Source organism: Hypoxylon trugodes, assembly GCF_022578975.1.
Source record: "Hypoxylon trugodes strain CBS 135444 unplaced genomic scaffold F4822scaffold_3, whole genome shotgun sequence".
NCBI lineage: Eukaryota > Fungi > Ascomycota > Sordariomycetes > Xylariales > Hypoxylaceae > Hypoxylon > Hypoxylon trugodes.
In genome coordinates this window covers 3,403,476-3,428,403 of record NW_026250018.1, presented here as the reverse complement: position 1 = coordinate 3,428,403, position 24,928 = coordinate 3,403,476, and the positions used below count along the sequence as shown (strand labels likewise).

The 24,928-nt window shown below is 46.5% G+C and overlaps 8 protein-coding genes across 8 annotated transcripts; 4 read left to right on the top strand and 4 right to left on the bottom strand.

The window, feature by feature from the left end:
- Positions 1-722: 722 nt before the first annotated feature.
- Positions 723-1,431, bottom strand: F4822DRAFT_396867 (uncharacterized protein). The gene is made up of 2 exons (XM_051457575.1): positions 966-1,431; positions 723-897 (listed from the first exon to the last, which is right to left on the bottom strand). Exon 1 carries the CDS (start codon positions 1,368-1,370, stop codon positions 966-968), a length of 405 nt encoding a protein of 134 aa, XP_051317260.1. The 5' UTR covers positions 1,371-1,431; the 3' UTR covers positions 723-897.
- A 4,199-nt stretch (positions 1,432-5,630) lies between these two features.
- Positions 5,631-6,180, bottom strand: F4822DRAFT_187079 (uncharacterized protein). The gene has a single exon (XM_051453498.1). The coding sequence runs from the start codon at positions 6,052-6,054 to the stop codon at positions 5,641-5,643; it is 414 nt and encodes a 137-aa protein (XP_051317259.1). The 5' UTR covers positions 6,055-6,180; the 3' UTR covers positions 5,631-5,640.
- A 681-nt stretch (positions 6,181-6,861) lies between these two features.
- On the top strand, positions 6,862-8,231 carry F4822DRAFT_187081 (uncharacterized protein). Its single transcript, XM_051453499.1, has one exon. It carries the CDS (start codon positions 7,204-7,206, stop codon positions 7,939-7,941), a length of 738 nt encoding a protein of 245 aa, XP_051317258.1. The 5' UTR covers positions 6,862-7,203; the 3' UTR covers positions 7,942-8,231.
- Position 8,232: 1 nt separating this feature from the next.
- Positions 8,233-11,793, top strand: F4822DRAFT_187091 (uncharacterized protein). Its single transcript, XM_051453500.1, has 4 exons — positions 8,233-9,172; positions 9,228-9,662; positions 9,717-10,539; positions 10,605-11,793. Exons 1-4 carry the CDS (start codon positions 8,673-8,675, stop codon positions 11,619-11,621), a joined length of 2,775 nt encoding a protein of 924 aa, XP_051317257.1. The 5' UTR covers positions 8,233-8,672; the 3' UTR covers positions 11,622-11,793.
- F4822DRAFT_396859 (uncharacterized protein) lies at positions 11,721-13,320 on the bottom strand. The gene is made up of 3 exons (XM_051457574.1): positions 12,548-13,320; positions 12,220-12,489; positions 11,721-12,165 (listed from the first exon to the last, which is right to left on the bottom strand). The coding sequence occupies exons 1-3, from the start codon at positions 12,771-12,773 to the stop codon at positions 11,966-11,968; spliced, it is 696 nt and encodes a 231-aa protein (XP_051317256.1). The 5' UTR covers positions 12,774-13,320; the 3' UTR covers positions 11,721-11,965.
- Positions 13,321-18,744: 5,424 nt separating this feature from the next.
- Positions 18,745-21,469, top strand: F4822DRAFT_396853 (mevalonate kinase). The gene is made up of 2 exons (XM_051457573.1): positions 18,745-19,717; positions 19,785-21,469. The coding sequence occupies exons 1-2, from the start codon at positions 19,469-19,471 to the stop codon at positions 21,072-21,074; spliced, it is 1,539 nt and encodes a 512-aa protein (XP_051317255.1). The 5' UTR covers positions 18,745-19,468; the 3' UTR covers positions 21,075-21,469.
- Positions 21,458-23,505, top strand: F4822DRAFT_187011 (protein prenylyltransferase). The gene is made up of 3 exons (XM_051453497.1): positions 21,458-21,686; positions 21,768-22,412; positions 22,473-23,505. Exons 1-3 carry the CDS (start codon positions 21,638-21,640, stop codon positions 23,348-23,350), a joined length of 1,572 nt encoding a protein of 523 aa, XP_051317254.1. The 5' UTR covers positions 21,458-21,637; the 3' UTR covers positions 23,351-23,505.
- Positions 23,506-23,559: 54 nt separating this feature from the next.
- Positions 23,560-24,914, bottom strand: F4822DRAFT_396850 (uncharacterized protein). The gene is made up of 2 exons (XM_051457572.1): positions 24,568-24,914; positions 23,560-24,488 (listed from the first exon to the last, which is right to left on the bottom strand). Exons 1-2 carry the CDS (start codon positions 24,611-24,613, stop codon positions 23,893-23,895), a joined length of 642 nt encoding a protein of 213 aa, XP_051317253.1. The 5' UTR covers positions 24,614-24,914; the 3' UTR covers positions 23,560-23,892.
- Positions 24,915-24,928: the final 14 nt, after the last annotated feature.

Here is a 24,928-nt window from a genome sequence, read left to right as displayed (position 1 = left end):
GCTCCATCATTACTCGAACTTATGCAGGTGATAAAACGGCCGGGTTTTCGGCATCTTAACTGATAAGTCAGATATACGTTTGTTACATCTACGAGACGCATACACGTGTAGCTTCGGCGTGTGGCCTTGACTTCCCGTCTTGAGTCTAGCAGCATATGGTTGGATTCCCTGCTCTGTATATGTAGATCTCACGTTTTGTTTTAAAGTTGCTTTAAGATCTACAATCTACATGCATATCTGCATTAGACTTCAAAAAGTAAAAGGCCACTGTCTTAGAACGCCCCCAAGCAATATAATTACCCGTCTGGGCGGGGGTTAGGTCACTGTAATTGTCAGTCTTGGGCACTGTTACCAACCCCTTCAACCACCATGAGGGGTGGTTTTCTATACGTTATCCTCATAGGTTTATCTCTAGGTAGCCACTATATGTAGGACACGAGAAATGTGAGATTTTAGAAACTAGAAATGACCAGAGATCTTAGTAACACAGTGAAATACAATCTGTATAATACGGTTGGTGCTTCGGTTGACGTCCAGAGCGTGCATGGATCATGACCATTTCTGATTCTTGTATATTCGGTGTACTTGCTTACCTACATTAGAACCCTCAACACTAGGTACCTACCCAGGTACCTAGATATACTTCAATACGACTTGACTTCCCTCGATTCCGGCTGGGCTACGGGCGGCTACGATCTCAACTTGAATGGAATCAAATTTAGTAGAGAGAGTATTCTGGATCATGTTCGACCTAGGTACCTGGCGACTATACTAAATGACAGGAAAATATGCGAGCATATCTAAAATTTAATCACACAACTACCTATTTGTATATCCGTATACTGACGACTGATTAACAATCGTATCACAACTTATGCTACCCTAACTGCACAGAGCCTGATACTCATTTTAGCCTCATTAGATCTTCTGGCAGATGTGTAATAAATTAGGTATGTTTGACTTACTTAATTCTGAATTCCAACTGAATGGAAGGAGATCTGAGAATATATACCCTCAAACTGAAGGTAGGTTGACACGGATATCCCCGTTCCCTCGTAGGAAATTGAGTCCGGCATGTCGAGTTTGAAGGACTCTCTCTTTTGCAGATTCTCCTTCTTGAACTGAGGGTCATTTGCAAGGTAAATCGCCACTTTATCCACAGTAGCCGCCGAGCCAGAGAAGTCGATGGCAAGGACATTCAGGTTTCGAGTGTTGGATGCGGGGCTGGGAATAGCGAAGTGAATCCATCCAGCTAGCCCGTCGTCAAAAGTTGGCCTAATAAGTGCGGATCCCCTGTCGATGATAATTTCGAATGTAGATTTAGAGTCCTTGATGGCACTGATACCGGGGGCAGAGATCCAAGGAGGCATTGTAACGAATTTGGGCGTAATGAGTAAGTGTTGTCTTAAGGGCGAGATATTAATAATGGGGATAGTTTGTTTGTTTTAAAAGTGAAAGCTGGGTGGAAAACACTACTTATATATAGGGGTAAGGAAGATCTGGGGGTCCTAAGATCAAGATACATCAGGAATCCAGACAGCGACCCGAGATCGTATCACCGATATCAGCGAAGGCCGTTACTCACAACATCCCACGATATAGTTAGGTATTTCTCTTCCTAGGTTAGCTAGACTAGGATTCAGCTATGGTGTATTGCTAATGCCCTTGCATGATACAGACTATTTTCAAAGAAGCAACATATTAAAAGGCGTGTTTATATTGATTTGTTTTGCTTTTCGTCAGTTGTAGTCCACAGATCACACACTATTTGCCTTGCAGGATTCGTGCGTGGAAGCAGGAGATGTTTTAGTTGCCGAATGAACAAATGCCTTTACCTACTGTAGGTATGTAACATGTGGATTCGTAGATCTGTTCGCTCATACGCCGGCAGAAGGTGTTGCATCCTCTCTCCTCTTTCTTAACTTGTAGTAATCTTTCTATTCCAGGTATCTCAAGCAAGAAGAGGAAACTCGTAGAAAATCCAACGATACTATCTCAATCCTTAAAGAATCAGTCTCATAAGGACCGCAGAGTCTTACTCGTTGACCTTCTCATTACCAGGTCAAAATGTCCTCCAATCCAGCTCTAGCCTGAAGGAAGGGTTACGCCTTGGAAGCTACTAGGGGCCTCCTATCGCATCGCTGTAAGAGGGCCTTGCTTCGAGACATGAAAACAAAGAGACTTGTGATGTATGCATACCTACTTATAGATTTGTGGTAGTTATCTGCGAACTTATTGTGAAAAGATAGCTACCTACCTAGGTAGGCAGGTACCCTCTCTTTATGGTTAACAACTTAACGCTCTCTACCTAAACATGCTCAGATACCCGAGTAGTGATCATAACAACACCGACATGGACCTAGTTCCGCGGAGTGAGCATTATCAAGACCCAAGGATTCCTTTATTCTACCTCCACAACTGAGACAAGGTCGATTATACGACCGAGAGATGATTTTGTTACTCCCCCTCTTCCTAACCTGCCATAGAATGCTTCGCATTTCGCTAGAGTAGACCGCACGGGCGGTCAAGGTGATACTCATGAATGCTATCAACGTAGTGTTTGAAAGTCTCGTTATTCTATACGAGAAGTTTTATTCTCAAGTTACGCGGGTGGGATAACGTAGCCGAAGAACCCGAAAAAGGTCTCGCCCTACATGTTGCAGTAGAATTCGAGCGCGTATCTGGATGGCTTGAACTTCAGTCGGTTGGAGCCGAGCTTGCCATTATCGAAAATCCAAAATCGAAGATCTAGCTCCAAAGCGGGTCCTGCGATATGACTGATGTCGGGTTGCAGTAGAATCCTTCGACGGTGATTCCCAATCTCTCAACCGCATTTGACTCGCAATTAATTGTGGTGGCTTATATGGCTGCCGCAGACGTTAGCGGAGGGTACAATTTCGGGATGAAGGTCTATGTGACGAAGATTGCTCAGCATAGATTCACTACCTCCACGCCTCCACGGACATGTTGGAAGATACGAAGCTATACTTGTGCGGAGTATCGCGAAATGGCTATGGAACACTAATATTTCAAGCAATGATTGACTATCGAAGTACTGTGAAATTATGGCTGGGGATCAAAGCTGTGGAAGAATTGGAACGTCTACCTAATCTTTCAAGTTACCTAGGTAAACACCAGATTGTTGCCGAGTTTTTCGTTGAATGTCGTCGTGAAGTTGTAAGGAATGGTGTGTGGCTTCGGCTAGATGATACCGGTTTTATGATGGTCGGAGATCCTATTGTTACACCCGAGGAGATGATGTATGTGGTAAACGCCACCGGGAGTTTACTGGTCGTTTTACGTATTGCTATACCCTCCAGTTTTTTCGTCCTCGGCTTAGATCTTCATTCATTATTCAACTCACATTCAGGTTTTGTATTTTTCAGCTTATTATTGAAACAAATAATGCAATGATATGGACCAGAACTTATTTCTGTCTAAGCTTGTAATTCGTCATTTCTCTTGAACATCTAGGGCCTGGGTTGTAGCCTTTTTCGCCTCGTTCGTGAGGGGGGTTTCAATCGCTGTGAGCAATGCTAACTCTGTTACTGCCATAATGCGGACTTATATTAATATGATGTCTCATAATTAGATTTATGTTCAATTGAGCTACGAGAAAATGTATCAATAAGTTTCGATCATGACTTTCACTTCTAGTTTTATTTTCGACTATTTCGTGGGACATTACCAAAAAAGCCGTGTACAGTATCGCTGCCTATGCGTCACCGCCGATCCGGTATCCAAAAATGCCATGCTCCGAATCCTACTCCGCACGGTCCCTCTTCCACCGTATCGCTCCGAGTACTGACGAAATGGTAGGCACTCGTTAGGTCTATTCTTCCCTCTCCTGTCGAAACAACCCTTAGAAAGGCAACAAGAATGGTGGTTTATGGATTCCTACAATCTCGCAATCATCAATACATTAGGTACTTAAGTGGCTCAATTGGCATCTAAGTAAGCACCTAATTCAGCACGTCATTGGGGGTTAACTGCTTCTCAAATTAGGTAGTGTGGTCGAAAAGGCTAACTACCTACCTGGGAACCTAGGTACGCAAATGATATTACACATAGATGTTATAAAGCTAATCAATACCTTTACTGGAAAATTATCTAGCTGAAATGGTTTGATTCCACCATCCTCATACGGAGACTCATTTCTAGTCACGATGTGCCTTGACTGATGAACACAGCCTTGTACAGCTTTACACATTATATGAAGCGCGCTACGTACTGGCGTGCCCGATTTTACGATCACGAGCTCGGCTGCCCGAGAGGCCGAAACTCATTGCTAACGGCGTAAACAATTATACGTACTTGTATTCATGTTCTTTCTCAAGGCTGGCGCCGGCTTAAGCACCGCCTCGAATAGGACAATAATACTAGGTACCTAAGTACCGCGAGCATCTCCGAGCTGAAGACAAGGTGAATTAAATGGGCTGTGAAGAACCGGATTGGACAGTCAGGCCGAACCAGCCTCTCAATCTCAACGTCTTCCGCAAGCGCCTTGCGCCAAAGTCCTTCGCGCCCGGCAATTCTGAATATCTTAAGATAGGACTCGGCGAGCATTGAAAGAGGTCTCCGATACATCAGCTGGAGCGTGAACTAAAACTGTCATATTCCTCCACATCATTCTCGTGATATGCCCCTTAGGCTCGCCATTGGGTACCATAAGTTCTACCCTCTGGGTTCATCGTCATAAAACAAAATCTGAGCGCTTGCTGGCGACAACACGGCCCGATTCCGGATGTCCTGACCTTCTAACATGAAGGTAGCGTGGATTTAATCAGTAGCCCTTTAGTATTTCATATTTATTACCAAGCCATATATGCTTAGGTAGTCAAGTTCTATGCTTTATGTTTTGGAAGCATTCCCGCCTTGTTCCATTCTATGATACTATAAGCATACTCCTTATTGCTTGCAATGTAGTTTTATCTATGCGTACCTACCTGTGTTGGACTCCGGCGACTAATTCGTATCCGTTATGGGCAAAGGTAGGATGTAGAGTTGCATGTACAGGTATTCCCCAGTTATCGGTAGGAATTGTTGTGTCTTGGGATACCTACAGGAAATATGATACATCTGCTTAGGTACATATCTGAATATGTTAACCGCTAGGCTGGTATTCCATTAGCCGTCCTCGGTGTAGCCTTTACGCAATGCTGCTCGTGATAACAGTAAACCCGCCCGGGTAAGCAACCCCCCTTTTTTATTTGTTGCCTACGCACGAATAAGGACCGCAAACCTCTTGATTGTAGGTTCGGGGAGGACGCTGTCCTTGTTTCTAGCCACCGCGCCTACTATATACCGGTTTACACTCCCATCGTTCTTATGTGCCATTTTGTCAAAGTTATACTTGGGTTCAAGCAGACATACAAAACCAGCTCAAGGATAAAATCTCGAGGCAATTTGATTAATAAAACGAACGTCATGAGTTGGGCTTCTGGCTAAATACATGTATACCTATGTACTAAACGAGGGACAGGATAAAATCAACCATAGTTCCAAAGAGCAATCTGTATCTCCAAAACGTACCGACCACGTCAACATTAGTTACGCCAACGTAACCGCTCAAGCCCTAATATTTGTGTCAGTTTCATCAAGTGTCTTAATGGATGTATGATAAATAGGTGTTAGGCTTACTTAAACTTGGATTGCAACAGACTGGAGCTTGATCGTGGAACCCATGCCACCGAACTGGACGAATATAGACACGGAAATCCCTTTCCCCCCATAAACTACCGGGCCTTGGTTTGCCTGGACGTCAAGGGTGAAGGTGCTCGAGTGTGACAATCCGGCCTCTTGGAACTTCCGCGAATTGGCAAAGTAAACCTCTACTTTCTCCACAGTCGCCGCCTGGGCCGTGAAGTCGACAGAAGCTTTCTTTAGATTCGGATAGTCGACAGGAGGGCTAGGGATGGTGTAATGAACCCATCCGGATAACTGGTTGGCGGTTGTTGGCTTGACAAGTGCATAACCCTTTTCGATGACTATGTTGAATGAAGAGGCAGAATCTTTAATGGCGCCAATGCCGTGTGTAGAGATCCAAGTAGTCATTGTGTCGAGCTTTGGCGTACTGTTAGAGATAAAGTCAAGGCTAAGTACAAATATAAGCGTGGATTTATATTGAATGTAGTTTTCTGTCAGTCTGAGAAGTGAAATTAGGTGGAAAGATGTCCTCTATATATACCTAGGTATGGTCAAGATGCTGATTATTCGACATATTGAACGCCGATGCCAGCCTCCTTAAGGGCACGCGGTATGAGAGGCTACGCATATACTTAGATACCTAGGTACTGCAAGATTTTCTAGCACGCGTCGCCGTCGCCGTAGTAATCGCCGACGTTAACCACCATATGGAGTCCCCTGATTCTAACGATGCTTCCCCGGCCAACGGCTTTACAATGGTACCCGCTACGTTCAGCCTCTCGTATACGAGTCCTTCCGTAGGTGATATGGGTTATTAGTGGTATCAACGTTGCTCCGTTGCCAGAGAGAATGTAACATTTTGAAGCATCCATCGTGTTGACGTATTATCATTGGCTATAGGTCTTTGTCTGATTTTGCCCGAGGAGATACTGCTTTATCCTTGCTTTCCATTCGCTAGGACCAGGATGCCAAGGATCATGATGGCGAAGATGTCTGGAAACCTTCGGGTTAAGATGTGTTGGGGACTCACATGGCAGACTGAGGTCGTATTCGAGAGAAGCGATTCGCTTTCCGCCGCAAGCCGTCGAATGTATATCACGAATAAAGCGGCGGCGTATTAGAAAACATGGGTATGTTGACTCGCCTTCCTCTTCACAAATCGTGACTTGTCAGTCACACAATTGACTCCGGGAATACGCCCGCGAGGGGGGGGTCAGCTGCTTGTTATCACGTCTCGGGTGGTAACACGGACCAGTGTGTAGTTTCGTCAATCCTATTTCCTCTATGTCTGCGGAAGATGTCACTTCCTCCCCCTCTTCTCGGGCTAACAGGGTTTTCAAATATTTATTATTTAATGATTTCCTGTAGCCATTGTCTCATACCTCCTTTGACTTAATCTTCCGTAGTTTAAGCAGTAAAGAGAGCTTAATAGGAAGTATAACGGAACTATCTCGAACTCCAAAGGGGGCTTGCAAGAGTCGAATTCATTCACAGTTTCATATCATCAAGTTAAAGTACCCACCAATAAATCCGAATACCTAAGTAATAGTCGAAACGATGTCGACGTGGATATCGTCCCATGGAGCCAGCGCCATTAAAACCCAAGATACCCGGTTTTCTATCGCCGCGACCGAGTCGGGGTCGATTGTCCAGCCGGAAGACGCTAATCATCTAACCGGTTCGGTCATTTTCCCTCTTCCCAGCCTACCGCATAACGCCTCGCATTTCGTGAAGGTAGCGGTCGCATTCTCAACTCACACTGCCCGAGTCGTCAAGGTAGTGATCATGAACGGTACCAACGAAGTATACCAGAAAGCCCCGTTGCGGCATACAAGTGACTTCACCCTTCAATTACGCGGAACTGACTATATGGCTGAAGAACGTGACAAGGGCCTCGCCTTGTGGCTCACAATAGCGTTCGAGCATGTAACCGCAATGATTGAATTTCAGTCGGTGGGGCTCGAGGTCGCTATGGTAGAGAAGCCAACGTTCGTAGCTGAGAAGCCAATGCAGACTATCAAGCTTGATAGCGGGTTATGGAACACGACAACTGTTAGGTCGTCGGATCATTCTCAGAAGACGACAAAAGGACAGATCGAATTTTCAACCAAATTCACCTCGAAGCCAGCGGTGATAGCCAACATGACTGGCGCAGATGTTGGCGGAGGGACAAATTTTAGGGTCAGGGTTTATACATCGGGAGTTACCACTCATGGATTTACCATTCATGCGGACACCTGGGGGGATACACACATGTATTCGTGCGGAGTTTCGTGGATGGCCATAGGTCATTGATAATTCTGATTGCCGGGGGTGGAGGACTGGGACTGGCGGTCTAGTGGAATCATGAGTATGAAGATTGGATAACGGTCGTTACTGGGTACCTGAATACTGAAGTTATATTCAAAATAGACACGTATTGGCTGTGCTGCTGGAACGATGCCCTAAGAGACTGGCTGCTTTATATGTTGAATCGACACCTATCAGGCGAATCTGCGTAGTATGTAGTTGTCGTGCGGCTGGCGGGTTATATGTACCTGGGTAGCCTTCGTATTATGGAGAACTTCTTTTTGGCGATTGGGGAAATTATTGTTACATCCGAGGAGATGATGTAGGTGGTAAACGCCACCGGGAGTTTACGGATCGCTACTCTATGCCACGCCATCCAGCTTCCTGGCTTAGGTGCATACTTGAATCAGTTATTCGAATACCTAATTGGGGTGTTTTGTATTTTTCAGCTTATTATTGAAATAAATAATGTAATGATGAACTAGCACTTATTTTCATCCAAGCTTGCTGGAGAATTAAAAATTAGAAGGCTGGCTGCACTGCCATGAGGATCGGCAGGCTCGTAGGCTGATTTTACTGACGCCCACGTTCTTGGCACCTAGGTCTTGTTCTCCGGTCGCACGAGGCTTCGGCTACCTCACTCACTTCCAAATCATGATTCTCAATTAATCGATCTCGTCGCGTTCGACGAAGTTGATAATAGACAAATATTCAATGCATCTGATACATTAGAGCGGATGGCAGACCCTTTGGGAGCAGCTGGCTCCATTGTGGGCATTGCCGCATTTGGTCTGAAGTTCGCAACGACCCTACAAACGTACATCGAAGCGGTAGCCGACGCACAAGAAAGATTGCGGGATATTGCATTTGACGTTAGCGCCACAGCATCCGCTCTTGAGCAGCTCCATGACTTTGTTGAAGCCGACAAAAATGAAAGGACAGTCGTAAATGATTCGGGATTAAAACAAGCTGTGCGATTGGCCTCTCAATGCAAGCAAGTGTATACTGCAATAATTGATCTCCTCGCCAAAGCCGTCGGCGCGCCAAGAGATAGCAATGGGGATGTTTCCTTAGAGGCGTTAGACTTGAATGGTTCAAACGCCACGAGTCTGATGAGCAAGCTCAAATGGCCCTTCCAAGAACCTCGTATCAAGAAGCATCAAGAGGAGTTAAGATGGCTGAAAATAAGTCTATTGTTCCACTTGAGGCTCATGGAGCTTGCTAAAACGAAGATGGCGTTAGTCTTATCAACTACATAGGTCAACATACCGATGCTAACTACCTTAACATAGGGCACCGGCTAGAAATCTCGACGCTTGGGAGAAGGAAGTAGCTCTTCAAGCTATGGTAGAGAAGCTCCTGAACCGGAAGAAGGAATACGCTAGGAAGATAGCAGCCGAGAGGAAGAGGGAAAGACGTCAGAGGGCCGGGAAGAAGAGACTGTCCACGGCCTCTTCTAGGTCCTCTTCTTTCAAGACGATCGATAAGTTGCAATCTCGCAGCCCGAGCCTGAAACCAAAGTCACCTATTTGGGGATCTTCTGGCTCTAGCATCCGCGAACTATCATCGCCTGCGGATATCAACGACAATGAGGGGATAAAAAGTTATTCGTCAAATCACGAAGTTATCGACGACGTGTCTCTGTACAGGCCCCCAAACCCTGCTCCAAAGCTCCCTAAGGCCAAGGTGAAGAAATTTCGAAGGATATCTCTATCAGAATTTGGAATGTAAGATATTTCCTCAAAGATAGGTCCGCTTCCTGATACACTGACATGCAGCAGTAACAGCACTTCAAACCCAACCGTTGGACCTGTGGGTGCTTTCGCAGTCAATAATATAGCAGGGCTAGGGGAACAGGCCGTCGTCGACAAAGACTACCCAAGACAGGCTGAGAATATCCACGAGTCTTTAAACTCAAGTTCAGCTAACAAATCTACTTCGCATTCTCATACCTTCGTCAACACGCAGGATTCGACAGCGGACGCCAGTACGAGCCAGCCCACAGTCCCACGTAACATAATAGATACGCTCGACACCAGCACTGCCAATAAGAAGGACAATTTATACGGCAACAACATCATTGCAGAGGACTCAGGATCTATCTATACTTCGCGCTTTTCTCGAAGTCCATTCCACGCCCTACTATCAGTGACCGGTCTCTTCGGGAAGCGAGACCGGTCTGTAATACGGGACATAGAGAGCAAAGAACTAGAGGCGTATTTCGTCGAAGACAGCCCAACTAATAACTCCATAGTGGTCCGCAAGCTTCCCTTCGACCGCCAGAAGTTGATCAGCATATTAAAACGAATTATACGATCTCGACGCGATGGCGACGTATGGGCACAATATGCTTCATTGAATTTTGCGCAACGGGAGGGCGTGGACCGCGCCATGATCGAGGCAAACCAATCGAATCCTCGCGAGAGAACGTGCATAGCACTTACACCGGCCAAGAGCAGGTCTCGAAAAGAAAAAGAGTCACGCGACGATAGTAATAAAGGTATCGCAGTATTCTTCTCTTTGGGCATGCGTGCCGCGCCGATCCATCTGAAATTTCAAGCCAAGAACTACCAATTGCCGTTTGAACTATGTCGTACATGGGAGGTGAGTGCTTTCGTAGATATCCCAGATCGTTGCTCATTTAGGAGGGTATAACTAACTTATCCTAGGGCATGGACAACCTTATTAGACACGTTTTAGCCGATGTCTACAATACCAGTCTCGCCATCGCGCAGCAACCCTCAACAAGATTCCAACTACGAGGTGTAGACGACAGTATCATTTTACCAAAGACATGGGAGGGCATCGCGCGCCCAGGCATGGTCGTATTCCTATCCCTCAAACTCGGCAATCTGGAGTCTGCGAGTGACCTCCCTCCTGATTCGCGACGCCGTGTCCCAGGTTTAAGCAGCGGTTCCATCCCTATACCTTTACAACAACAACGTCCGGCACCTCCCGTACCAAATTTTAAGGAACAGACGTACCTTGCCCCTCCACCGCAGCCTCTCCCTCCATCTCCACCCTCCAACAAGAAAAGGATCATGGACATGCGATTATTCCAACCCGGATCATGGGCCGACGAAATCTCGCTCCACTCCCACAACTCAGTGGAGTCGCTCTCACCCCCACATCAACACGCCCCATTGCCATCCACCGCAAGCTCAGACTCAGGGTTAGCTGCCGTGAAGGTGAAAAGGAAGAAAACCAAAACCAGGACGAAGAAAACCAAATCATGGTTTAGCTCCCGCCACCGCTCTCGACGTCCCGAACCCGCTTCCTCTCCCACTTCGTACTATGACGAAGATAGTAAGCCCACGGTTGAACGCCGCGCAACGCGCCCCGCCGAAGAAGTAATACTCGAAAGCTCGATCCCCGTCGGAACAAGAGGCGGTGAGCTACCGCCGGTAGAAATATCCGCGCCAAATTTGATCGACGAGTTAGATGAAAATGAAGCTAGTACCTCAAGGAGAGGAGGTTCGAGACGTATGCGGGCTGATACGTGGGAATTTCCTGAAGTATATAGGGACAGGGATAGAGATGAGGACCAGAGCTTAGAGGAAGAAGAAGTTGATATTATCGATTTCGATGAGGAGCAGGAGATGGATGAACTCGGATTGGGTGGTTTATTAGGGAAGTGGACGAATGCTTTTGATGCTCCCGACCCTACGGACGAGAAACGCGAGTGACGAGCTTAGATATATATCAGGTAGATTTCAGTATATAGGAGCCACATGTATTCATAAAGCAGGTTCACATCACAATGAGGTGGGCGCTATATATAATATGTATGGATTCAATATATATACTCGCATGCCTTATATAAAGCGCACGCATAGGTCAAAGCTATCTACAAGTTATCAATTTTAAGAATTCCTCAACTAGGAGGGTCGATGATAAGCCCTTCCTCGAGGGTTAGGTTATTCATTTTCAGCCTGGCATTAACAAACTTCAAAATATTCCGATGTCCCATAAACCCGCGATTCAAATCAGATCATCACTCATACGCGATTAGCCAGCTAGTTGCAACGGCTTACAAAGCGAAGTAAGCGAAACCGCTAGCAAGCAGGAGCGCAGCAATGCTAGCACCGACGCGCGCATCAGCGCGGGTGGCAGCACTACCGGGGATCGGGCTCGGGGTAGCAGTAGTCGAGGACGAGGGGCTAGGCAGACCCGACGAGGGACCGGACGGTGAGCTGCCGCCAGTCGATGTGGGGTATCCAGTAGCGCCGCCTGAAGAAGTCTCAGTGGTGAGAGTTGGGCCGGGGCCGCCAGGAAGAGTCGTACCAGAAGAGCTCGGGTAGCCAGTGCCTGAAGACTGGCTGCCGGAGGAAGTAGGGTATGAGGAACCGGAGGAAGAGCTCGCGGTCTCGGTAGGGTAGCTGGATGAGCTGCCGGTTTCGGTGGAGGAAGACTCCGTGGAAGACGGTGTGCTGGATGGGTAGGAAGAGCTCGAGGTAGGAGTGTCAGTAGGGCTGCTGGTTGAGCTGCTGCTACTGCTAGTCGGCTCTCCGCTAACGGCCTTGCAGAAGTTGTCGAACCCGCTCATGACACCACCTGTGTGGGATTAGTAAGTTGCCTTTCCCTTTCAAGAACTCCTAGAGATAGTACGTACCATAGTCGGTGGTAGAGCAAGCCTGGCGCAAGCATACCTCACCGTCGCGCTTGACGGTGTAAGTCTCACGGCAAATGCAAGCGTTGTCGGTGGCATCGCAGGTAGTGTGCTGGTCGACAGTATCGGTAATGCACTGAGTACCGCAAGACGGGATGTAGTCCGAGACGCTAATCGCGGAAGCGAGCGCTACGAAAGCGGCCGGTGCGAGAACACGTAGAGGTGCCATTTTAATCGATTATATATTGTGGATGTACCTTGGGTAACGAACGAACGGATCGATTGGATGTGTTTAGATCGATCCTATGTAAGATGAGACTAGATTGCCTTACTGCACGTGTAGTGAGCGAACAAAAGTGTACGTAAACAACGGGAAAGTCAATGGAGGCTGTTCTCTTTTATATAGATAGGATCGATCAGATGGTTTTTTCCTAGAAAGAGATCGGTAGACACCGGACGATCAACATCTTGTTGGTGTAATCCTAGGTCAGGTTTCTCTGTAGTACCTTACGGTATAAGTATAGATGATCGACATAAGAATGAGGGCGTTTATAACAGGCCTAATTGCCCGAAACTTCAAACTACCCCATGTCTCTTTTGTCCGGCTTTGCCCTGCTGTGTTGCTATGTGTTGCTTGGAGTACCTAGGTATGTACGGCGCAGCGGGTTCAGCGGGCATAGCGAGCATAGCGAGCATGGGAGAGGGGGGGATAGAGAGTGGGAAGTTGTATTGGTTATGGTTGTGGTTGTGTAATAGGGAGATCATGGATTTCCATTTCGGAGAAGAATGGGAAGGGTGGAAAGGGTGGAGGAACAGGCCAATCCCTGTCATTTATCCCGTTGTATCTCGGTACTCGCGTACATTTGTATATATTGGTGGCGTAGGGAGTACTTCATATGGTAAGACCGAGACGGTAACGTCGACCTCTGATTGGTTGAAAGCACTACACATGCACGTAGTACAGACGCTCCTCCCGTATTCTTAGCTTTTCTTCCCCTTGCGCGGTTGCGTTGTTCACATTAAAGTTTTTCCCCTGTCGTCCCTGCATTTAGATGGTTCAACCAACCATATCGCAAATACGAACTGTAGTGAGCCATCGTGGGCTTTAGAGCCCTGTTTCACGGTCCCGATCTGGAAGGTGGAGTACTTGAAACGACCGAAGGAGCACCCCGTATGTCATTTTATTGGTCTAGTGTAACGTGCCATCGTTTACCCCGGACTAGCTATAACTCGTCGGTATCTGCGAACTTTCTAAACCTTTACAACACTTTTTCTCACTAACCTCCAATTAGGTAGGTGTCTATACCCCCTTTCAATTCCAATCATGGTAATTGAGTGTCGCAGATCGTTGTGTGTTTTCTTTCCTTATAGGTTGGGGTTTTTATGATTTACACAGGTGACAATGTTAACGATGATACTTTCTACTCTTGGCCTCTCCTTAGTCACTATTGGATCTTAGGTCCCAAGAAGAATCACAATTCGCCTCCTCGCCCTCCCTCGGCACATAAGGCTGTTGGTAACTTGTTATGTAACAAGTAACCAACCCCATGTGAACAACTCCCGGTCCGGGTCATGATTGTATCGTGTTCGCCCGGGTCCGATTCGTATTGTCTAGGATGGGAAGCATATTGACGTAACGATGGTAACTTGTTCAATGCTCAGTGGTGGTGCGGCTGAGGTAGTATCGGTGCTGTGTTGAAAGCTGTGCCGGCGGCTGGTAGGGTTTATGCGGCACATCTCATTCTCATATGAATATAGCAAGTCCGCCACCCCGGTTGAAAGTCCGTTTATAGATCATTCTCGTGATACCGCTAGTCCGAATTCTCACAATTGGCGCTTTTTACGATACTACGTCCAATACGAGGTCGACAGGCCGGGCGAGCAGATATATCTATTAATGGCGAACACATGACAATCACCCTCGAGGTTTCCAATACAGTCTCGAAGCGATTCTCGGGTTCGATGGTCATCGTTTGGTCGAAAATGAGGTCGAGAGCGGGGAAAGGTCGAGTTGTGAGGGCAGCCACACTAATATTCTTGGTTCATCATAGCGACTCTCTAGAAGCGGGCTCTCATTGAAACTTCGCGAAGTAGACAATACACCACAAGAGAGTCTCCAAGAGATACGTATCCATACAACCCACACTATGCCAACTTAAAAGCATAGTGGTACCCACGGTTTAATTATCGACGTTACGAAAAGCCGATTCGGATACTCTGTGTATTTCCCAAATGATATTACTATACGATAGACGAGGACAACAACAGACGCGAGCGAAATGTTACCAAAGATGGCGCAAAAGCCAACGGGACCAAGGGGATGATCGTCGGCGTTTGAATTGAGGGCATCCCAATTTCTAGGAAAAGCTATGATCAAATGAGGATGACAAGGCCCTTCGGTCATGTTGTCACAAAGTCAATCGCATAAAGGATTATCAGCGACATTGTTGTGCGGGCGGCTCGCAACTAGCCGGCACAGAAATCGTACACACACAATAGAGGCCCTTTTCCGTCGCTGTTCTAAGCTAAGCACCCCTACGTACTTCATTCATGGCAGTGCTAAGGGTCGGGGGTCTCTATGAGACACCCTCCCCTTATGCTAGGCTACTGATGTATATTGGATCTTCATCGAAATTGAAGCCTTTCGAGTATGAGGTAGGTTTAGTCATGGGATTTTATTATAAATATAGGTAATTTAAGGTGATAGCGACAAAATGCGATGGGATTAACCATCCTGTCCTCGATTCCAGAATGCCAGTCTCAATCGGTAAGGACCACGTCCTAGTAAACGCTCCGACACCTAGGTACCTACTCAAAGATTCCCAGTATCTTGAGGCGTGTGGATTGGGATCTGGGGGTACTTGGTCCCCTTTTACCCGAATCGTGGGCGTTCTAAATAGCGACATTTCGTATTACCTCTTTGGCAACTCTGGCTACCAGGTTGGAATCGAAGGTAATAGCATACGAAATTACAAGGCCCCGAAGTCTGCGACAGATTCTACTGAGGTTTTAATATAACATCCATCTAATGCTCTGGGTTTCTAAGGGTACATCCTCAGTCCATGGCCATCGAAGACATACGAGTTTGCTAGTGCTAGAAATAGGGGATGCACAGATAATAATTCTTGGGGGGTTAAAATTGTCACGAGACCAAACATATAGGGGGGTTGACGATTCTATCGCCGCGCAAGGAGAACGCAGGTAACCACTACGGGAACCATCGTATACATACACAAATGGCCTCTTTGTCCCAAGACGCTCCTTTGTCATTATATCGGCGATAAGGGGTCCTCTCAATACTTCCTAAGATGTATCACTTCGTATAGCTCAACTACTGACAAAGATAGCATGTCGTTAGGAATTGATGTTTAAGCTTCAATATAATTGAAATATTACTCCTGGATATCTTGGTTGTTATTTTCCCCTTAATATGTGCATGGAAGTTCGGATACGCTTTCGTATAACCCGGAATTATATTCAAGTGCCCCTAAATCCGCAGTCAACACAAGTACCCCTGCTATCTATCAAAGCGAAGAACGCTCCCAAATGGTTTCTTACCTCCGAAATTAGGATAAGAGAGGAGTGCTACTTGATAGGTACGGTTGGTGGAAGCGATTTGAGAAAAGTTAATAGAGGGGCCGGGTTGATGGGTTCTAGATATTTCATGTTCTAATTATCAGGGGCTAAACCTTCAAGAAGGTATCATAAGTAAGGTAGATCTATAGGATATTCCACAACAATTTTTGGAGGTTAGAAAGGTTGAGTGCCTAAGAGGTACCTAGTCGGGTAGAATGGTTGTCAGTTTGAATAGCAGTTGTGCTATACTTGTGTAACACCACTCCCTTTCCTATGAATGCCACATAGATATTCGCACGTAGCTGTTAAAAGAATAGTGACTTGAGCTCATAGCAGCTCGTTATTCTGGCTTCCCTAATGGATATACTTGATTTTGGTATGATTGGTGATTTCACAAATCTGAGGGCATTTCTCCACCGCACTGCATAATATATAAAAGGGTCTTCCATCAAAAAGATAGACCTCCCTTAAAATTGGAATCTTTCACATGGCTACAAATTAATTTGACACTATCCACTTCTCGCTAAATATTCACATGAATTTCATTCTTTATCAGATGGTGGTTTGATAACTCGCTTATGCGTGGCAGCTTTCCATTCACCCATCCAGAAAATGCAAGGGAATGGTTCACGTGAGGGGGATGCAATGTGCTTTCGAACTTCGGCCTTTACGGCTACAAATTTTGGATTCTTACCAGCCTTTATTCTTCTTGGGCTTCTACTAGAGTTCGTCATAATTTGGTTCAGAGGAGAAAGGGTCTATTTTTGCTCTTTATATCCATAATCTGTTGGGAATAGTCCATCGAAATACCACATTTCTCCTATATCGCACTGGATAGGAGCTTTCAGTCGTGGGTTGGATATATAAATTTGATCATGTGAGAAGTTGTGACCCTAATTTATTCGCAACTGATACTGCATATATGCCTGGAGCTAGGTCTCGAGGCAATTAGTCTTGGATTTGTCTTGGTGAGTCGGTCTCTGTGTAAACTTTCGGTTATAAGTGTAGGTAGATAGGACTCTAAAACACAATTCAAGCGATTTGCTTAAAGAGAGTGAATCAACTCGTATATGTGGTGCATGAGGTATGTTTCTGGTAAACTAGGACTTCGAGCCGAATTATTTCTAACTTTGTGGAAAAGCGGCTACAGGGTTGATGCTGGATTGGGTCACGTACATCTCATATCTCTGGACGTCCTTGTTTGTTACCTTTCTGGTGTACGAGCCACTCTCTTGCAGATGCAGGTTTCCTTCGGGTCGGGCAACAACTCGGGGGTTCTTTGTTATAGTGATACAGGAATGATTACTTCGAGAACTTTCTCTTCTCAACAATTGGAAATCAATCTGAGGTGAGTGATATGAAGATAGAGAGATACTCCGTATGAGTGTGAGAATGAGATCCAGTCACCTTTCATCACTATCTAGCCTACTTATGCTGACCACCATATATCACATCCTACGGGCGGTTTGCTGGAAACAGACCTAGGTGTGATGAGATCTGAATCAGCGTCTCGGGTCAACAATTATATGTGGATATCGGATATCTGGAACTTGCCGACTTGGAATTGCCTTTTGGATATATCGTATATGCGAAGTTGACGTATGTATTGATTCGTACATATGCATTTCCTAGACATGAAGATAGTATTAGGTTATTACCGGCAGGTAATAAACACTTGCCACAAGACTTCGACAATGCTGTATGAAATTCCCTTGGCAGACAGATAGACAGACAGACATTAGCAGCGGGATCGTCCCGAAACATTATTCCCGCATTCCTTACCAACATGTGGGTATGTAGTCAGTTCAGGGTCTACGAACTATCATGTAAGACAATGCTCGTGGCTACCCAGACGAAATGTATGGATATGTGTGATAAAAGATAAGTAAGGCTATGTGTTGGCTGTTGGGATTCTCTACCTTGTAGATAGTGAGCATGACGTTATCATCATAATCGATAGTCGACGGTAACACCCGCTTTTTCTATCGATAAAAAAGCCTCTGACGTTTCCAAGGTTCCAAGCCTCGAGGGTTTAGTAAGCTGTATTCCTGTAGGTTATCTTGTTTGATGCAAGACTACATTGAAACTAAAGCCTTATCTTCCTTTCGTTAAAGAAGGATTTGTTCTAGAACTTGGTGTAGAGGCTGAGTCCCTGAATTAGAAAATTGAAGAGAGGAAGAAAAAGAAGTCTAATACTTAGTCAGGTTTAGTGGCTTGGAATAGTGATACGGTAATACCCAGTTGAGGTTAAGACCGAATTACATTTTAAGGAGGGATGGTAATCGGAGGCGTGGCCAGCAGGGATTAATGGAATTTATATACTTGGGGTCGGCAACCGGTTCAACTGTTTATGCTCTAATTGGTTGACTATGACTGGTTCAGCTTAAAACGGTTAACACCATTACTCCAATTGAACTCCAATGAAATCCTGGTGATTCCCATCGATTCCCACTGCAGTGGTGCACAGCAGAATAGGGCCAATTAAGGTCCCCACCTATTTAGCTTAAACTAATTGATTGGACTAATTTTAAACAAAGGGGTGGAAATTTGAAAATGTCCCCCTACCCTTGTAAACTTTACTGACTTAAGCCTTAATTTTCGTCGATGTCCAATATTTGTACATGTATCCATGAAATCACTTGCAGCGTCTATCGAACTTTATCTGTTCTTGTTATTTTGTGCAAACGCAGTCACATTTTATACATTTTTAACATTTTCTCCGGATGAACCACGATTTTCATCTCTCTTTCCATTTTGTTGGTGTGACAACCTGCAATTGATCGCATTCAGCCAACTCTCACATAATCATTTTTTACATCAATCGTCAAATGTGGCTGACTGATGATACATACACCTAACTAACTGACCTGATCGCGTTCCACTGCTTTCGACACCGAAAGAAGCGAGGCGAGAAAAGAAAAGAAGAAAAAAACAGCTTAGCAGCTTAGGTACCCCCCAGGTCGAGCCCTGCCGAATCGAGTTACGCCGCTCATCACAGTACATTACATATTACTACCCTGTATCTTGTTATCCTGTTATTTACGAAAGTCCTTGTTGGAACGATATCGGCTACTTATTCTCACGTCGCACGGTTGCTACAATCTACCTATCATTTCATTCGCCTTCACCCGCGCATCTTCTGCCAAACCTAGACGCTTATCCCCTTCGGCTTCTTTCCTTACTTTCCGCCGCTAGGGTACATATAGCGTTACCTGAGAGCTGCGCTGCACTGTCATCATCCCACAAGAAGGGCACAAGGGTGTTCGCAATAAGAACGGGAGGTCTCGCTAGGACCTAGAGGAGGATTTTTTTTTTGTCAATTTATTTCTAAACTGCACATATTTACGAATGACTCAAACACCTATTACCCCTGACAGCGATACATCGGAAATGTCCAACGGGGTCAATGGCTTTCATAAGGAGATCGAGAAGCTCCACGTAAATGGCGACACGAGTGGCTACTCATCGTCAGAGGGGGAGGGGGAGAGGAGGAAAACCCTGCCACGCAAACACTCCAGCCCAATGATGCCGGCATTTATGGTCTCTGCGCCAGGCAAAGTCATCGTCTTCGGCGAACATGCGGTGGTCTACGGCAAAGTATGATATGATTCTCTCCCGTTACGAGCTACCTCCTATTTCTCGCGAGTGCTCACCATGCAAATAGGCTGCAATTGCCGCCTCTATCTCGCTTCGGTCCTATCTATTGGTTACGCACCTCTCCAAGTCGAAACGCACTGTTACGATGCAGTTTCCCGACATTGACCTAGTCCACACGTGGAATATCGACGATCTACCGTGGGACAAATTTCAGCAACCGTCCAAAAAGAAGTACTACTACGATTTAGTGACAGCTCTCGATCCCGATTTAGTGCATGCTATGCAACCGCATTTAGCAGACATTTCACCGAATAAGTCGGATGCTGAACGGAAAATCCACCAAAACTCCGCCGCCTCATTCCTCTACCTATTCCTGTCGTTAGGATCGCCCAAGTCGCACGGATGTATATATACTCTACGTTCCACAATACCAATTGGTGCGGGTGTTGGAAGTAGCGCGTCAATTGCAGTGTGCTTAGCTGCTGCTATGCTCCTACAAATCCGCACACTTTCTGGCCCGCATCCGGACCAACCTGCTGACGAAGCGCGATTACAAATGGAAAGAATTAATAGGTGGGCTTTTGTGGCTGAGATGTGCATCCACGGTAATCCTTCCGGTGTAGACAACACTGTTGCTACACACGGAAAGGCCGTGGTATACCAACGAACGGACTACAAGAAACCCCCTACTGTTACACCATTATGGGACTTTCCGGAACTACCACTACTTCTAGTGGATACTAGGATACCAAAGTCTACAGCCGCAGAAGTCGCAAAGGTTGGGAAGCTGAAGTCGACACACCAAGAGCTGGTAGGATCGATTTTAGATGCTGTAGATAAGATTACACGAAGTGCGGAAAGCCTCATAGACGAAGAATATTTCGACAGCGAAGAACCTGAAAGCTTACGGCGTATGGGAGAGTTAATGACCATCAATCATGGTTTATTATCGGCTCTTGGCGTTTCGCATCCTCGTCTAGAACGTGTGCGAGAATTAGTCGACCACGAAGGAATCGGATTCACGAAGCTTACAGGTGCTGGAGGTGGTGGTTGTTCGATATCGCTTATGAAACCCGATACACCGCGAGAAAAACTTGAGAAACTGGACCATCAACTCGAAAAAGAGGGCTACCGAAAGTTCAGAACAACGCTCGGTGGAGATGGTGTCGGTGTTCTATGGCCTGCGGTGCTTAAGAACGGTCTGGATGAAGACGAAGAGGGTGGTATGGAGATCGACTTAGACAAATTCTTAAAAGCGCCCGGCAATGATGGTGTAGAGAAACTTGTCGGGGTATCTAGTGGTCTAGGCGAAGCCGAAAGAGAAGGCTGGAAGTTCTGGAGGGTTGAAAGCCAATAGAACCATCATAAGAAAAAGTCGAACGACAATACAATATGCGAAGGAGTTGTTCGATGCGCCTTAAAGGCTATCGCGGCCAACTTGGATTGGTTGGAGGGGTTGGTTTAAGGAATCCCATTTTGGGGAGGGCAACTGGTGGTTGGTCGGATTATAGCGATAGAACTACTATAGGCGCACAACCACTGAAAATGGAAGCAAATGGGCTTCGACATGGCTGGAAGGAATGGAAATAGGGAGGGGCACTTCCCTAACAACACACTATTAGAGCCATGGGAAGGTTAAATTTCCTTCCAATAGGGAATTTAAAAAAATAGGTACTTACATAACTTATTAATACGAATAATTAGAGACGAATAATTAATATTTATTGAAGCCTTAGAAATGTACAACACGAGTACCTAGGTATCGATAAGGATGTCTTGGGTTACACCTTGCTTGCCCCTCTGTGCAGGACGATGACGGAAGGCTTGGAATTTTGAATTATTAACGTAAATGTTTCCTTTCATTCCTTCGATTTATTTATTTAAACCCCACCATCAACACACACCTCTCTCTTCGCAGCCATGCCTCCTAAGAACAAAGGTGGAGGCACACGAGCCAAAGCTTCCGAATGTATATCTTACCATCATTCAGCAGTTCGTACCTATAATATACACTAGGATAACCCCGCTAACACATCAGCTCAACCAGCAGCAGCAAAACAAGAACCTCCGAAACAACCCCAGACCATCCGAGAGCGAGAGTGGCAGTGGTACTACGACACCAACCCATACCAAAAAGCATACGAGGAGCTCGGGCTCCGGGGAATGACCCCAGCGGATCGACAATCTTATCTTAACCAACCGTACCTAAAACCAGGCGCCGCTAAGACATTGTCGAACAAAGCGCAAAAGGACCTCTGGAAACAGCTTAACGAAGCGAACATCCCCTTGCGCAGTTTACCTCGGCCGCGCGACGACCAGTGGGGTAAAGATAAAAACGGCCGCGATATTGGCGATTACACGATTGATGAGTTTAAAACGTACGACGAGAAGAGAGAGCGGTTTTTAAGACTGCAGCTTGCGAGTTATAGGTTTAGGGATATACGGGCGAAGGTTGAGAGGGGAGACGCGGTGCTTGACGGCGAGACTGTGAAGAACGTTTTTGCGTGCACGGACGAAGACGTCGAGGCTGAGAGGGAAAGGAGGAAAGAGATGGCGGTGTTGAATCAGGATTTGTACGGCGTCAAGACGGATCCGTATGCCTTGGATCCGGACTGGGATGATGTCGTGCCGATACCTCAGACGGATCCTGAGGGTGCGCTTGCGGCTATTGCGTACCCGGATGAATATGCCGAGGGTATGTGAATAGCTCTATCACTTGCTTAGGTCGCATGGGTTTAAACTGACTACGTTCTAGCGATGGCCTACCTCCGTGCTGTCATGGCAGTTAAAGAGTATTCTCCACGATGTCTCCAGTTAACCGAACGAATCATAGCGATAAATCCAGCGCATTATACCGTCTGGCTATACCGATTATCGATCATCGAGGCATTGAACATATCTATACCGGACGAAATCGCGTGGCTGAATGGTATTGCGCTCACCTATATCAAGAACTACCAGATCTGGAACCATCGACAACAATTAATAGAACACTACTACCCCGCAATCGTCACCTCGCCGTCAGATGTAGCCGCCTTAGGTGAAAGTGAACGGAAATTCCTAGAAAGGATGCTAAGATTGGACACAAAGAACTATCACGTCTGGAGTTACCGGCAATACATAGTGCGCAAGTTGGGCATGTGGGGTGACGCCGAGCGCCATAGCATAGAGACTCTGATACTCGAAGATGTGCGCAATAACTCCGCTTGGTCCCACCGCTTCTTCATCGTCTTCTCGGACCCGGCGTATGCGACACCCAGCTCTCACGCCACGGAACACGATCCCAAAATCCCGGCCGATATCGTGGATCGCGAGGTCGACTACGCGGAGCAGAAGATCCTTTTCGCGCCGCAAAACCAGAGTCCTTGGAATTACCTCAAGGGTGTGCTAGTGAAAGGTGGGAGGAAATTAGGGACTGTTCGAGAGTTTAGTGAGCAATTCGTTAAGAATCTCGGGACCGAAGAGGTGGAACAAGTCCGTAGTTCACATGCTCTGGATCTGTTGGCGGATATTTACAAGGAGGCTGGCGAGAAGGATAAGGCGGACTTGGTATTGAGAAGATTAGGTGAGAAGTGGGATCGTATTCGTCGTGGATACTGGGAATATCGTAGGAAATTGCTGGATGAGAGCTAGCCGTGGAGTCGTGGTAAGGTCTTGTATTTGGGACTGCGCATATTAGGACAGGAAATTCGCTGTTTGGGTGAACCTAATGGGTGGCTACGCATCATGGTACTTTATGGATGAGGCTCAGTGCAGGATATGCAGATATTAAATCTAAGGGCCCTATTCACTCACATGGGTGGTTTTTTAATGTTATGTTCTTGGCGAAATCACGTAGCTTATGCTGATCAATTTGCGGTTACATTTTGTGCTATCTTATCCCATGAGCTACATGCCCGGCTTGCCTTTTATTTCTCATGGCTGTCCGAAATCCCACCCATAGATGCTAATTCGTAATCGCGAATGCCGTCTGGTAGATAATATCAATCTGGAAGATATTCTGCTTTCCTCTGCAGGTATCCGGGTCCGGGAAGATGCATCGCCCATAATCGGTCACCCAGTACTCGTCTGTTATCTTAATGAGATATCGACACGGTGGCGAGCGGGTTTGAGAAATTGATATCCTCACTCGCATCTTTCCAACCTAGTCTTCTCGCCTGTGTTTCTCACCCCTCTCACAGCGCTCGGAAGTTCTGGCTCACAATAACCCACTTCCTCAAATTCCTTGGTGCATTTCTCGCCCAAGCCTCCCAATGCGGGACCAGCAAAAACGCCTCATTAAACGGTCTTTCATCCACACCATCCTCCTCCTTACCATTCCCATTCCCATTCCCATTCGCCCCCGCCCCGACCAACGCATCTACACCCGAAGTCGCAGCCGGCGCATCCCCAACCTTGCCATCCCCATGTCCCCGTCCATACCGCACCGTCCCACTAACCTGCAGCGCAAAACTCATACGATCTCCATTCCGCAGCGTGGCAGCGGCGCCCGTAGCACCCGCGCCACTGGGGACGGAGTCCGGCTCGCCGGCGCGGAAGTACGGGTTCACCGGGTGCGCGTCGAAGGAGCCGATGTCGTAGGTTACGTTGTTGCCTTGGGCTTCTAGGAGGGATTCGTAGGCTGCTACGTCGGTGACTGGAAGGCCGTTTACGCTTATGTCTGGGAGGACGCCGGCGGAGACTAGACGCGGGGAGGCGGAGGCGTAGAATAGGCCTAAGGGGCGTCGCCGGTTTAGGGATTCGTAGAAGTGGTCTACGAAGTTTTGGCCAGCTGGATGGGGTTAGTTATTTGTGGATGGGAGATGAGATGGGATAGTGAGGGTGGGGGTGAGTGAGTGGAAGGGGGTTACCTTCGCTGGCTACTTTGGCCTGGGTATCCATCGTTGGAAGCGCCATCTTATTTTTTTAGTATCGGGTTTTGTTGTGTTAGGTGTGGTGATTTATGAGCTTCCGCTCTTCGCGGGTGATGAGCCGGGTGAGAGTGTAACTCAGAGGTTGATAGATTAGAGAATTTCGGTATGCGGATCGCAAAGGTAATGAGAGCTGGAGCCTAATATCGATAACGAAGTTGATATTATAGGCTTACGAAGTTCTTAGTCCGATGCGGTGTCAATGAAACCGTATTCGTTGTTTTATGTTTAAGAATGAAAGTTGAACGTGATGTGATGAATTGAAGGAATCTGAATTTAGAGATGTCTTAGAATTTAGAAG

What these genes read in the sequence shown, in the direction of transcription:
- F4822DRAFT_396867 (XM_051457575.1), bottom strand. Translation starts at nt 1,370, where the DNA reads ATGCCTCCTTGGATCTCTGCCCCCGGTATCAGTGCCATCAAGGACTCT.
- F4822DRAFT_187079 (XM_051453498.1), bottom strand. Translation starts at nt 6,054, where the DNA reads ATGACTACTTGGATCTCTACACACGGCATTGGCGCCATTAAAGATTCT.
- F4822DRAFT_187081 (XM_051453499.1), top strand. Translation starts at nt 7,204, where the DNA reads ATGTCGACGTGGATATCGTCCCATGGAGCCAGCGCCATTAAAACCCAA.
- F4822DRAFT_187091 (XM_051453500.1), top strand. Translation starts at nt 8,673, where the DNA reads ATGGCAGACCCTTTGGGAGCAGCTGGCTCCATTGTGGGCATTGCCGCA. An exon ending in CTTGCTAAAACGAAGATGGC is followed by an intron (nt 9,173 to 9,227) that starts GTTAGTCTTATC and finishes ACCTTAACATAG; the next exon opens with GGCACCGGCTAGAAATCTCG. An exon ending in AACTATGTCGTACATGGGAG is followed by an intron (nt 10,540 to 10,604) that starts GTGAGTGCTTTC and finishes AACTTATCCTAG; the next exon opens with GGCATGGACAACCTTATTAG.
- F4822DRAFT_396859 (XM_051457574.1), bottom strand. Translation starts at nt 12,773, where the DNA reads ATGGCACCTCTACGTGTTCTCGCACCGGCCGCTTTCGTAGCGCTCGCT. An exon ending in TTGCTCTACCACCGACTATG is followed by an intron (nt 12,490 to 12,547) that starts GTACGTACTATC and finishes AATCCCACACAG; the next exon opens with GTGGTGTCATGAGCGGGTTC. An exon ending in TGGCTACCCGAGCTCTTCTG is followed by an intron (nt 12,166 to 12,219) that starts GTACGACTCTTC and finishes AGACTTCTTCAG; the next exon opens with GCGGCGCTACTGGATACCCC.
- F4822DRAFT_396853 (XM_051457573.1), top strand. Translation starts at nt 19,469, where the DNA reads ATGACTCAAACACCTATTACCCCTGACAGCGATACATCGGAAATGTCC. An exon ending in ATGCGGTGGTCTACGGCAAA is followed by an intron (nt 19,718 to 19,784) that starts GTATGATATGAT and finishes CCATGCAAATAG; the next exon opens with GCTGCAATTGCCGCCTCTAT.
- F4822DRAFT_187011 (XM_051453497.1), top strand. Translation starts at nt 21,638, where the DNA reads ATGCCTCCTAAGAACAAAGGTGGAGGCACACGAGCCAAAGCTTCCGAA. An exon ending in ACGAGCCAAAGCTTCCGAAT is followed by an intron (nt 21,687 to 21,767) that starts GTATATCTTACC and finishes CTCAACCAGCAG; the next exon opens with CAGCAAAACAAGAACCTCCG. An exon ending in CCCGGATGAATATGCCGAGG is followed by an intron (nt 22,413 to 22,472) that starts GTATGTGAATAG and finishes ACTACGTTCTAG; the next exon opens with CGATGGCCTACCTCCGTGCT.
- F4822DRAFT_396850 (XM_051457572.1), bottom strand. Translation starts at nt 24,613, where the DNA reads ATGGCGCTTCCAACGATGGATACCCAGGCCAAAGTAGCCAGCGAAG. An exon ending in GGCCAAAGTAGCCAGCGAAG is followed by an intron (nt 24,489 to 24,567) that starts GTAACCCCCTTC and finishes AACCCCATCCAG; the next exon opens with CTGGCCAAAACTTCGTAGAC.